Consider the following 14,035-nt stretch of genomic DNA (forward strand, 5'->3'; position numbering starts at 1 on the left):
TGTCAGCTCCTTGCGCACTCCTAGGAGTTCTGGTTGTCCACAAGCTTGCTGGGCAATTTCTAAGCATTGCAGTGTGACTCTGTATGCATAAAGCACTGACCCATTCAAAGACACTCTATTGGGGATACTATTTTTATGCACACCCTAATCGCATCCCCTCCTCACCCGATCCTCCTTGAAAATGATTCCACTGCACGGTGTTATTATGACAGAGCACAGCAAATATGTCAGTCTGTAAAGAGAACTCGAACCTCAGATTTTGGGTTCGCGAACTGCGAATGTGAACCACTGCAAAAGTCTGCGAACTCGGCGAACCACAATAGACTTTAATGGGCAGGCGAACTTTAAAAACTACAAACACTGTTTTTGACCACAAAAGAGATGGAAAAAATGTTTCAAGGGGTCTTACACCTGTAGGGGGCATGGCGGAGTGGGATACACGCAAAAAGTCCCGGGGGAAATTACAGATTTGAGGCAGAGCAGGGTTATAATCCCTAGAGGGCAAAAATCACATTACATCCCTAAATTGGAGGCGTAAACTGCTTGAAAATATCTTGAGTGTGTATCCATCAATCAGGTAGTGTAAGTAGTGTACTGCTTCACACTGACAGACCAAACTCACTGTGTAACGCACCGCCGCAAAGGCTGTTTATATTTGTGTGCTGCTTTTATGAATGTGTGCATACCATTGGTGTTTGTGTTTTCCAATCAGGTGACTTAGCAAAGCAGTTGTCTCTAGTTGGGTGTTGGGCTTCCTATGACTCAGTTTCTTTTGGCAGAGGTTGCAGATGGCATTGCTGGTATCAGAGGCACACAAAAAAAATGCCACTGTGGTGAGCTTTGGAATGTCAGCATTCGGGTGGTGGCAACAGCAGGCCTTAAAGAGACACTGAAGCGAAAAAAAAAATATGATATAGTGAATTGGTTGTGTACTATGAATAATTACTAGAAGATTAGCAGCAAAGAAAATATTCTCATACTTTTATTTTCAGGTATATAGTGTTTTTTGTAACATTGCATCATTCTATAATATGTGCAGATTACACAACACTCAGCATTCAAAATGAGTCTTTCAGAGCAGTCTGTGAAGTAATGACCTCTCCTCTAGCAGATGAAAAGTAAATAGTCCAGGAACAGTTGAGATAATAAAAGTCAGATAACAGCCCTCTCCACCACTAACTTAGTCGGAGAGCTTAATGGCTTGTTTGCATAGAGATAACAACTGGAGTTTCTCAACTCTACCTGTACTGGAAACCATTACACTGATGTATCTGATCTTAGGGCCCTTTTCCACCAGTGCGTTTGCGCTGGCTAGTTCGCAAAACCGCAAACCGCTAGCGATTTTACAATCGCTACGGTTTGCTTTTTAACATAGGAATCGCGGTAGGTCATTTCCACTACCGCAATTCGCTTTTGTCGGGAACGCGAACGCGCGGCGGAGCGATAATTGCAGCGATTTTGCTATGCAGTGCATAGCATAGCAAAATCGCGGCCGCAAACGTCGGGGGAATCGCCGGTTTTGCGATTCAGCAATCGCTAGCGTTCAGCATGAACGCTAGCGATTGCAGGTGGAAAAGGGCCCACCTTAATGTTTTATTTCTTAGCTGTGCTACACATACAAATCATAATATCATCTTTTTTTCCGCTTCAGTGTCTCTTTAAATGGCGTGTTGGCTGGATGACCCCAAGTGTATCATTAACTGCATCATGTGTAAATGACTCCTCTGACATGTCAAGTGGAGCAGCTGCATTGCTAGTGGTACTGTTAAGTTTTTGTATGAAACCAGAAGCAGAGCAGGAGGAGGATGGTGCATCAAGGAGGTTCTGTGCAGAAGCTGTAGAAGATGTGGTGCGCTGTTTAAGCCAGTCCACCACTTCCTCAGAATCTTGGGGGTTGAGGGTACGTTCCTTCTGAACACTGTACTTTGCTCAAGAGCCGCATAAAATCACGCCAGAACGACCTCGAGAAGACCTGCCGGGTGGTCTACCTCTGCCTATTGTTTTGTCCATATGGGGGGGAGGGGGTATGCAGTACTACTAACAATATTCAATAGTGGTAGACTGTGTACCTCTTTGTGATTACATACACTATCAGTATCAAATACACAGCAGCAGATACAGTGAAAGATGTGCACTGGACTATTAGTGTGCAGAGTCACATAGATGCAGTGAAAGGTATGCAGTGGTATAATAGTGTGCAGTCACACAGATGCAGTGACTGGCATAATACAGTGTGCAGTCACACAGATGAAGTGAAAGGTATGCAGTGACTGGTATAATACAGTGTGCTGGGCCTGGCACAGTACAGCAAGGGCCAGCTGCGACAGACAGGGCTGTACTTATGAAGTGTCAGTCACTGTGGCACACACAAAAAAAAAGACATCAGAAGAACATTAGCTCTCAAAACTATTTTGGGGCGCTTTCAGCAACAAATCTCAGCAAGGAGCAAGCTAACAAGAGCCTAACTAGCGCTTTTCCTATCTCTCAAATGTCTCTACCTTCTCTCAGTAGCAGCAGACAGTGAGAAGATGGCCGACGCTGCTGCCTTTTATATGGGGGGGCTGGGGTCCAGGAGGGAGCGCAGCCTGATTGTCTGCTGACTGTGATGTAGAAGGTCAAAGTTTAGTCCAATGATGAGGTATAGGGGCAGGTCGAACTAGCTATGTGTTCACAGTTCGCCGTGAACAGCGGAATTTCGCGCAAACAAGTTCGCCGGCGAACCGGTCGGGCCATCCTCTATAAGTCTGTCCATAGAATTACAATGCAAACCTCTGATCTAGACAGAATTTTTTATTTTATGTTTAGCCAGTGAAGTGATTTACCATGGTAATTAAATTTCTTGGAAACAAGCAAGTCCTACTCTATAGAACCACCTTAATTAATTCCATGCTCTGATGAGGATCAAACAATCTGAAACAGTCTGTATGCATGGTGGATTAGTGTGGCTCTGTAATGTTAACATGCTGACACCTCATTGCATTCCAGTGGATCTGGAGGTGTGTTTAGCTCACAGGGACAATGGATAATTTGCATATTTCAGCAGTTATGCACTGGGAGACATCTCAGAGCTCACTCCAACGTGAATTATTGCAAATGCCTTCTGCAAACTTTTTTTTTTAGTTTTCCAAGAAACTAGAACATTTGCTTTTAATTTTCCAGATTTTAGTTTTTCTTTTAACCTGCACTGCCACCTGCAGGTATGTTGTGGTGCCACAATGACAAACGCATTATCTCCACAATGATGCCTCCACCCTGTTGATTTAGCCGGAGCTGTTGGCACCAAGCAGAGCAGCTGTGGCGTGGAAGGTGAGCGACAGAGTAAGGGGATAAAACCTTGAATGCAAATATATGCCGATTGGAGCGTGCATCAAAAAAGGGCGCCGTGAAATAAGGGTCCACTTATTAACTAATTTGCCGCCAGGTATTAACGAAATTTGATAATGAGAACCATAGTTGTCAAGCCTTATTAACGATATACTGTTGCAAACTGCAAATGAGATAAAATAAAGAATACATATTAACGATAAATGTTGTTGCGTTTTTCGTCAATACTGCTTAAAGAGAATCTGTATTGTTAAAATCGCACAAAAGTAAACATACCAGTGTGTTAGGGGACATCTCCTATTACCCTCTGTCACAATTTCGCCGCTCCCCGCCGCATTAAAAGTAGTCAAAAACAGTTTTAAAAAGTTTGTTTATAAACAAACAAAATGGCCACCAAAACAGGAAGTAGATTGATGTGCAATATGTCCACACATAGAAAATACATCCATACACAAGCAGGCTGTATACAGCTTTCCTTTTGAATCTCAAAAGCTCATTTGTGTGTTTACCTTCTGTCCCCTTCTTCTCTCATGCACTGAACATTACAGGCTTCCTGCAGACAGCTCTGCATGTGCCTGTGTTTGTAATTCCTCAGTATGTGTCAGCCAGCTACTTTCACAGCCTAACAGAGGAGGATTTTTATCCAGCTCTCTTCTATCACTGATAAGATAGCAGAGAAGCTGCTGGCTTATGTAAATAAAACACACACTGGAGTGTGCATAGAGGAACAGACCAGCATGGAAGAGTTGGCAGCCTTCCAGACACAGGCCGACAAGTCTGACAGGGGAAAGATACATTGATTTATTACAGAGGCCGTGATAGTACTGCAGTGAGCCAGAACAGATTAGAATAGGTTTAGGAACTTGTAGGATGGTAGAAAAAACGTTGTAATTTTTGTTACAGAGTCACTTTAACCCAACCCTACCCTCACACAGAACCCTCCCCTGGTAGTGCCTAACCCTAACCACTCCCTCTGCAGAAACACCCTTTTACATATATTAACAATAACACCTTTGAAAACGTAAAATCTGCACTTAACGAAATAATGACAAACTATAACGTTGTAAACTTCTAAAACAATAACTACCTCGAAAACTATAATGTTCTAATGTTAACAAAATTTTTCACGGTGCCTTTTTTTTTTTTTTTTTTTCTTTCTTTCTCCACCATATGAACGATAATTGAATTAAAGTCTATGGCGGCGCCCTTTTCATCCACCCTCAGCCGGCACCCTTTTTTCCTGCTACCCGCTTGTATATTTAACCAATCAAATCCTGCCGAGGTGCAATTTCAAGCGACATAAATTTGAACTCAGAATTATTTGCATCCCATTGACCTTCAATAGTCTTAAAGGAGTGCTTGTTTTGTACATTTGTTTTCTGCGAATGTTTTAATTTATCAAGCTCTGATTGTATGAGGAAAACACATTTTTTTTTTTCTTTTTTCCTTTCATGGGGTGTGTTTTTGTGTTCCAGTAGATGCTTCATCCCGCCTACGAAGCAACTGTTTTCTAATTGTATGTTAATAAACAGCTCAGTCTGCAGTTGCCTCTCGCGGACCACCCTCCACAAAAATCCTAGTTGTTCTGTTCATAATGAGATCTATCAATCCATGCCTAGCATGGAGATCCAAAACTACTTGAAATTGCTGTCAGAAGTTAAGAGTACTTGAGATTAAAATGACAGACTCTGTCTAAATCATGGAGGATTGGGGAGGGGAGATGGGCCGTAGGGTTAAATACTTACCCATCCTGGCGTCATGCCTCCAGGCAGGTGATTGCTCCGCCTCCCCTTCTAGTTGGGCTCTGGCTATTTTGTGTGAGTGGGGGAGGGGGGGGGGGGGCTTTAGTTACTTGAGGCAGGGAACACATCAGGCAGAAACTCTAGCATTGCATAAAACGCAGCGTTTATGCGTATAATGTTGGTCAATGGGTTGCATAAAAACTAACTGGGCCGGCCGAGATCACAAAATTTGCTAGCAGACACGCCGCGGTGGGAAAAATAGGACGCGGACACCACCTAACAGGAGTGACACCGCTGGGCTCCTCAGCCCGATAGGCTTTCTATACCACATCTGTCACGTAAGTGCGCTGGATAGCGCAGGCCGATGCTGATTGTTCTTATCAAGTTACGCTACGAGCGTTTTTTATGGTTGTTTTACATGTGTACTATGGATTAAATTGTTGTGCCTTCATCTGATGAGCTGCTCTTGCCTGGTTTATTGAATCAAGCGCTAGACCCACCTGGAATCTGTGGATGTCATCTGGTGAGCGGTTATTAATAAGGGAGAAGTTGTGCTCTTGCACACTGAGTGGAACACGTGTGCACCACCTATCACTTGGGGTGTTCTGTATGGTTTGAACACACTTTATCCAGCAGTAATGCTCTATGTATAGTGTGTTTGAATTTTGTAGATGGTGAGAACCTGTAGAAGAGGAGTGCCGTCACATATCGCTTTCCTTGGGTTTCATTAAAAAAAAACATGTGTATGTGTTTTGTAATATGCGTTTTTTAAAAACGCTGTTTTTGTTGCATGTTTTTCAAAAATGCATAAAAACTGCACATAACGAAAGTCAATAGTGACACAGAGGTATTGCATTTTAGTGCGACTCACTCACTCACTTATGTTTTATGATGTATTTCTGCTTCCTGTTGACTTCCTAGAGAGTTGCATAAAACGCATTAAACGAAAACGCATGCAAAGTGCATAAAAATGTACGCAAAACGCAAGAAAAACGCATGTGCGGGAAAAACGCAAATGCACTAAACGCAAATGACAGAAAACGTGACCTTTCACACACTGACAAGTGTGGACCAAGCCTTAGTCGCACACCTGCAACAAGCATGCAGGCAGTGAAGTCAGGCCAGAGTTCAAGTCACTGGCCCAGAATGAGTATACAGATCAGATGCTTTGAGTGTTGAGCTACGAACACACATGCGACAACGATCGTTGAGAACGACGAACTAACTTTTAATTGATGAAAGAACGACCTAAGTAAAGTTAGTTTTAAAATGTGTGTAACGATCTGATTGTTAGAACGAACGTTACATCACGTAAAGCAACTATTGCGCTTGCGCATAAAAATGAAAAGTTCCATGGAGAAATAGCGAAATGCGCATGTCAAGCCTAGTACGAACGATCGTTTCCAACGATGTACTACTTTTGCAAACGATCGTCGTTGGGAAAAATACGCCAAGCTAGATCGTTCGTTTTTAACGATCTAGCTCGTCCGTCGTTAGACTTAATAATCGTTGGTTGCTTTTTTTGAACGATCGTTTCAAACGACTATAGTCGCATGTGTGTACGCACCTTTAGAGGCAGAGAATCGGCACAGAAGTCAGGCAACTGGTATTGTTTGTTAGAGAATAAAGATGGCACCCTCCATATTTCTCATTTCAGTTTCCTGCTTAGGGCAGACTATGTAAAAAAAAAAAAAAAAAAATACTAGCAAGGTAATTTGCGCTCTGGAATAGATCTGCAGTGTGCTTCCATGAAAGCAGGAAGTAGACGGACATATTGTTAACATCCTGTGTTTACAAATTAATTTTCTGCCATGGCAGTCAGCTGACACAGCTGAAGAGATCAAATTACAACTTGTGCTTAGTCACAGATGAGTGGGAATTAGACAGGCTAAACTCTCTAAGTACATACAGTGTGCATTTCTATATGTTTTTCTTCTGTCCTGTGCAAGAGTTCAGGTCCACATTAATCAAACTCTTCAGCAGGCCCTCTTTAATTCACAGCCCCCTTGGGCAGCAGCTCTCCACTAGCATGTATTGCTCCCCATTTTCAAGATTGTCTGTCTGCTGCAGCAACCTCCCTTTTCAATGTCTGGTCGCCTCCTTGAGTAACAGCTACGATAGGCTCACGCCTTACTGGCCTTTTCAGAAATCTGGCCTTGCTCCTTGGATTTGTGGGAATATTCTGCCCCATGCAATAAGTAACTTTGCCAGTATTGCCTATTACTGAGACACCTTATATTGTTAGTGCAACTTCTAATCTGTGTAGATGGTAAGAGATTTCGTAATTAAACTTTTTTTCTGAGTGCAAAGACTACACGGAGTCCTGGAACGCTGTACTATATGTTCAAATTCTCCAGGCACCTGATATTCAAATAGTTTCCGTCGCCGATCACCCGCTGAGATTAGACTGCTGCATTAATAAGAGTGCGAAATAATCAAAACAAAGCAGGAGCAAGCAAAATAAAGGCCGGTTCTCTAATTACTCAGCATCAGAGCCGGCGGTTTATTAAATATTCAGGTGACCCTAATGAGGGGCCAGTGACATTCCATTCATTGCGCAAGCTGCCACTTCCTGCACAGAGGGATACAGACACACTTGGGAGAAGGGGCCATGAATAATGCACTTCACCTTTGTAGACCTGATATTGGGGATCAGTTTGGGTTACTAGGTAATGGTTTCAAGGTACGGCACGGCTCAAACGCATGCTGTGACGAAAGAACACATGGAAAACCGGCGTGAGATGAGCGTATGACCGGAATATGACCCTGTGTAATGCCCACGGGCTACATTTTTATGCATTTCATTCCTTAAAGAGGAACTGCCGCGAAAATCTTATAATTTACAACGCATACAAATAAGAAGTACGTTCCTTCCAGAGTAAAATGAGTCATAAATGTCTTCTCTCCTACGTTACTGGCATTTACAGTAAGTAGTAGAAATCTGACATTACCGACAGACTTTGGACTAGCCCATATCTCCATAGGGGATTCTCAGCATGGCTTTTATTCTTTATAAAGACACTTCCTGAAACAGATTTATACAAAGATGCTGGCTAACCTCCCTGCTCACTGTACACCTTTTTGGCAGTTGGATGGAGCAACTGCCATTCACCAAGTGCATTTTGAAAATAAAGAAATCCCTGTGAACCCCCCCCCCCCCCCCCATGAGGAGATGAGCTAGTCCAAAACTTGTCGGTTCTGTCAGATTTTTTACTACCTACTGTAAGTGACAGCAACATAGGAGAAAAGTAATTTATGGCTCATTTTACTCTGGAAGAAACGTACTTATTTATTGTATATGTTTACATATATTTTAAATTTTTAAGATTTTCGTGACGGTCCTTTTAAAGGGAACCTGAACTGAGTATAATTATTTAAAATAAACACATGAAGTACCTGCAAATGAATATTACATACTTACCTCGCTATCAGTTCCTCTCAGAAGCTCACTATTTTCTTCTAACAATGATTCCTTCCGGTTCTGACAAGATATTTTGTCAGAACCAAAATATCAGTTGCTTTCAGTTATAACTGAAAGGACAACTGATGTGCAAGGTAATGTCCATGTTTCGCTATGCCTCCAGTGGGTGATATTACAGTTTAACAGTGTGCTGACCAGTAAGCTGTTATGGGGTAGAGGCCATTTTCAAAATCGAGGCTAGAGAATTCCATCGATAAAAGGGAACAAACAGGATGCAGGAAAGGAGAAAGAGATTGATGAGTAGGCTACAGAGGTACGTATGACTTGTGTATGTTTGTTTTGACTTTTAATTTTCAGTTCAGGATTGCTTTGAAGCTAAAGGATACAAACACATGATGATGTAACCAGGGGCTTAACTAGAGGGGAACAGCCCCTGCGGTCGCAGAGGGCCCAGAGCTGTGGGGGCCCCAACTACTAACCACCCCCTCTCCTTCCTCTAATACAGGGTACTATACATCAGATCTGGTGTTTTTATGGCTACGCTTGTTATGATGGCCACACTTGTTTTATGGCCCTTGTGAGATGGGCCCCATGGCCCCCGAAGGGCAGGTAAGGGAAGGGGTGTGAACATTAGGGGGCGTGGCCACATCCAAAGTTTTGCTGGGGGGGCGTGCATGAATTGTAGTTACCAGGCCCGGATTTACCTCACAGGAGCCTATAGGCACTGATTTCCTGGCACCTTAGACTTCACCACCCATGAACCAACAAACTCCGCCGAACCGCACTGCAAGTGTCCTGGCTGGCCCAGCTGTCACTTCTCCCTTACTTTCCTTGCCCGTCATAGGTAGCTACGGGTGTTCCTTAGCAATATGCAATCTGAAGTACCCTCAATATTAATTACCTAGAGGAACCTCATTATTAAGTAATTAGAGGTGCCCCCAAGTATTAGGTATCTAGAAGAACGAAGTAGCTAGAGGAACCTCAGTATTAAGTAGCTAGAGGTGCCCCTCACTGAAGGGAGATCTTGTCAGTGGAATGCTGAGAGCAGGGTGAGTAACCTCTCATTTACACTCTTATCAGGACTCTGCAGAGGGAAGGAGGCGCTCAGGGAGAGGAGTAAGCTCCCTTTCCATCAGGCGCCTGTAGGCGCGTGCCTACAGTGCCTTTATGGTAAATCTGGACCTGGTAGTTACGCCACTGGATGTAACCTATACATGAGGTCAAAGAACTAGGAGTTACATGTCTAAAAATATCAACCAGCATTTAACCCAGCAGTCTTCTTCACTGTTCAGCAAAAGGATTGTGTGATTGCTTGCTAAGAACACCTAGAAGTGTTCCAATTTACACGTGTACCTATATATCTCTATCTCTATCTCTATTATAATATAATATAATTTTTTTTTTTTATGCAGCTTGAAAATGGACTAATCAGATTTAATTCTTAGCTTGGCTCTAACCTTGTGGACTGCTGATGCAATAAATTCGCAAGCTTCAAGCTTTTGAAACCTTACCATTGTGGTGACCTGATTCTCCATTACTTTGCATGTGACTAGGTGGCGCTGGCTAGCTGCCCAGGTTATATTGAGGTTCTATATTAACCTCCCTGGCAGTATGATTACTTCCAGATTTTATTGTCTAAAAACATGTGAAAAAATTGCACCGCTTTTAGACTCTAAAAATCATACCGCCAGATAGATTGGCAGCAGCCCTACACCTTAAACATCTCCTATGGATCCAGTTTGGCGAACACTTCCATTCCAGCGCAGGAGATTTGGGCGCAGCCGCCGCCACCATAGGCCATAATAGGACTTACGGCTATAGCGGCGCACAGGGAGTAACTTCAGTGCCATCAGAAGACGGAACTAAAGTTACTTATAAAACACCATAATTCGGCTTCCAGCAATTGCTGGAGGCCCAATTAATTTAATTTAATTCCACACCATCCATGGCGGCCTGGAGAGGGAATAGTATTTAACGTCGCCGGGGAGTTGTGCAGGAGCAGGATAAGCCATACCAGCTGTATCCTGCGCCAAAGTCTCCCGGCGGCGATTCCTCTCGTATGCCCTGCTCAGGGTTACCGCTCTGAGCTGCGGATTTCTGTCCCGAGTCTGACTCTGGGTTACCGATAAGGTTACACCTCTGGAAAGGTGCGCCACTTTGGGACTTTACCTACTGAACAAATGTAATCCTTGGTGGAACTTCATCGGTCCATTTTCAAGCTGTATACATTTGCATACAAAATTTGCATAATCCTGTGAAATTTGCTTTGATATGAATGCTTTGGATTACAAGCATGTTTCTGGAACACAATATGCTCGCAAACCAACGTTCCACTGTATATGATATTGCACAGAGGGAGCTACAAAGCACAAAAAACAAAACAAACAAAAAAAAACTTTACAAACAGAAAACTAAAGAAAAATGCTCTATGTAAACATCTAAAGTAAATCAAAATAAAATGATCTGTTGCGCTCAATAAAGGATAATTTATTGCAAATCCCATACAAATAAAAAAAAAGGTGTAGGTGACCAATCAATAGCACATAAAATACGGAACTTCAACCACCATAAGGGCCCATTCACACTGGCAAACGTAAAAATGCTAGTGCTTAGCGCTGGTGATTTTTTTTTTTTCCGCGATTATTGCCGTAAAATCCCTGTACACTCGTGAATTTTGAGTGATCGAGATTAGCGCTTTTTAGCATTCTAATCATGAATTAGAATTGGGGGGGAAAATGCTGCATTTTGTGATTGCCGCTAATCATGAATCGCCAGCAATCAGCAGCAATCGCAACAGTAAGATCACTGCCATGTAATTAGTATTGTGCCAGCACTTTAAAAAGCGCTAGCACTTTGTCGTTTAGCAGGAATAGCCCCAGTGAGAACAGACCCTAAAACATACACATTCACATGGAGTGTCTTATGGTGGTCGAAGCTCTGCTTTGTGCTATTGATTGGTCACTTAGACTTTATATTGCATTAAAAGCAAAAATGTTTGCAAATCACATACAAGTAATCATTTTATTTTGTTTTCAGTATATTATATATTTAATAAAGATTAGGTTTTTTTTTTTTTTTTGTTGTTGTTGTTTACAACGTAACGCAGCAATAACAGTAGTATTAACCGGGCCAGTTCTACCTACAATGGGGCCCCAGGGCAAAAGTAACGGGGGGGGGGCCCTAGTAAGACCCCCCCTGTAGCCCCCGAGCCAGTTCCCATGACCCATCCCACCACCCTCCCTAGCTGGTGGGAAGAGACACCTGTCCATGGGAGCCCCTACAGACTCTGGGGCCCTGCCCCCTTTGCCTCTATGGAAGCGCCGGCCCTGAGTATTAATTCAGACCATTCATTTATCCTTGCTATAATATAGTTTTCTACCTAAATGGCTTTCTTTAGTAACAAACCAGTGAGGGCGGGGTCAAATGTTTAAAAAAACAAAACAAAACTTCAGTAGTGGAAAACCCCTGGATACTCCAGAGTCCAGACGCTCCCCATATTGTCCTCGACACCACCACTGCTGCCCCCTCTTCTTGTATGCAGCGAAGCTCCAGTCCGCGTACAAGCGCAACTGTACCGGGCATGCACAAGTACAGTCTGCAGCTGCACAGTAGCAGCAAGTACAAAATGAAACCGGTTTACCTCAAAACAGAGGTTAAAGTGAACCTAAAGCCAAACACAAAGTTTAACTTACCTGGGTCTTCTACCAGCCCACTGCACCTGCTCTGCGCCTGCGCCAGGCCAAAACAATCATTTCGGTCTACTGCAGTGGTTAATTCTTGTACTGTGCATGTACAGGATCGAGGATTCACACGGCCAGGGATATGCAGGCGCAGTGGCCAGGGCCGGTTTAAGCAACAATGGGGCCCCAGGGCAAAATAAACCTGGGGGCCCCCCCCCCCAACATATACCCCGGAACAAAAATCGGCATTAGGGGATCTTTTTTTTTTTTTTTTTTTTTTGCAGCTGGTATAGTCAGGGTGTGAAGTCCCAATCGGTCGGAGCTCCACATTCTGGCTAACCCAGCCTGCATGGGGGACAAGGGGTTAAAAAATTTCAGGAGGGGGACCCCACATAATTTAAAAAAAAAAAAAAAAAAATTCCCACACTCTAAACATAAAAAAAAAAATTGGGAAAATAGGAAAAAATGCCAGGGATCTTCATACAGCCATATTGCGGCTGTATAGCGATCCCTGGCCAAAGCGCTGCGGCTGCGTATAGACCCCCTGGAAACCCCGTCAGGAAAATTATTGCGCTTTCGTTTGATGCATATAAAATTACACTACCGTTAGGTTTGCTACTAAAAGTGACATTTACCACATTTAAAAGTATACTTTTTTCCTTCTAAACTTTAAAATCGATTTTCTCAAAAACTATAAGGTCTATTTGAAAAATAGTTTTTTCCTCTTATTCCTAATGATCTCCTTAACATATCCTGCAAATTTAGGGTTTCTAGCATTTAAGGTGGATTTGCTATTAAACTTAGTCGGCAGGTTTTTAAATGTGTATTTTTTTTTTTCCCTTTGAAACTTTAAAATCTATTTTCTCAAAAACTATAAGGCCGATTTGAAAATTTGTTTTTTCCTCTTGTAGCCACTGGGGGCCCCTACAAGCTCTGGGGCCCTGGGGCAGCTGCCTACTTTGCCTTAATGGTAGCGCCGGCCCTGGCAGTGGCCATCGACTGGACCGGTTTGTCCCAGTGCAGGCACAGGGTGGCTGCAGGGGCCAATAGAAGCCCCAAGTAAGTTTAAACTCTTTTTTTTTTTTTTTTTTTTTTTTTTTTTTTTTTGCTTTAGGTTTCCCTGGGGGACCTTTTTACACCGGGGTGGTGTATTTTTACCCCACCCCACCACCAGACAATGAAAGTCTATGGAGACTTTTATACTGCCATGGTGTAGTGCGACGGAAGTGACGTTTTCGCTGCTTCCCCAATGCTAGGACTACGTTAACATGCGTATTTGGAAGTCCTATTACTTTATGGTGACACAGAGATTTAAAAAATGTTGGCGGCGTGCATGCATATTTTAACAATAAGCTTCCGTGTACTTCCGCATACCAGAAGCCGGTGTTCCCTGAAGGCCTGTTTTTGGGGATGCGGCGGGCGCGATGCACCGCTGCCGTCAGCTTACAGTGTGAAACCGGCCTCAAGGAACTTCAGTTTACTGGACGCCAACAATTATGTACGTTATTTGTGTTCCATAAATTGGATTTTCTTACCCTTCGTTCTGAGGTAAGACTGTTTCATTATTTACTTTGTCTATGGCATATAGTTCTTTGAGGTCCATCTCCTCCTAAAGGTGTGTCTGCGTTTTGTTGTGATTCTGAACTGATTTTGGTATTCGCCTAGGCTATGTTTCATTACTATTTTTCTTTCAGATGCGGATTGTATGCAAAGATGTCTCTGCTGACACAATGTATGACGTACTACATGACACCAGCTACCGCAAGAAATGGGACACAAACATGATAGAAACCTATGACATTGGAAGGCTTACAGTCAATGCTGATGTGGGATATTACTCATGTAAGACACTTTTTTTTTTTTTTTTC

The 14,035-nt window shown here is 43.0% G+C and overlaps 1 protein-coding gene across 1 annotated transcript in view; it reads left to right on the forward strand.

Moving 5' to 3' along the window:
• The window catches only part of LOC137564193 (START domain-containing protein 10-like), a 65,834-nt gene that overhangs the window by 32,581 nt on the left and 19,218 nt on the right, over positions 1 to 14,035 (forward strand). Inside the window, exon 2 of the mRNA XM_068277704.1 lies at positions 13,862 to 14,009. Within this exon, the coding sequence (XP_068133805.1) occupies positions 13,862 to 14,009 (148 nt within the window). The remainder of the gene's footprint in view (positions 1 to 13,861; positions 14,010 to 14,035) is intronic.

Source organism: Hyperolius riggenbachi, chromosome 3, assembly GCF_040937935.1.
Source record: "Hyperolius riggenbachi isolate aHypRig1 chromosome 3, aHypRig1.pri, whole genome shotgun sequence".
NCBI lineage: Eukaryota > Metazoa > Chordata > Amphibia > Anura > Hyperoliidae > Hyperolius > Hyperolius riggenbachi.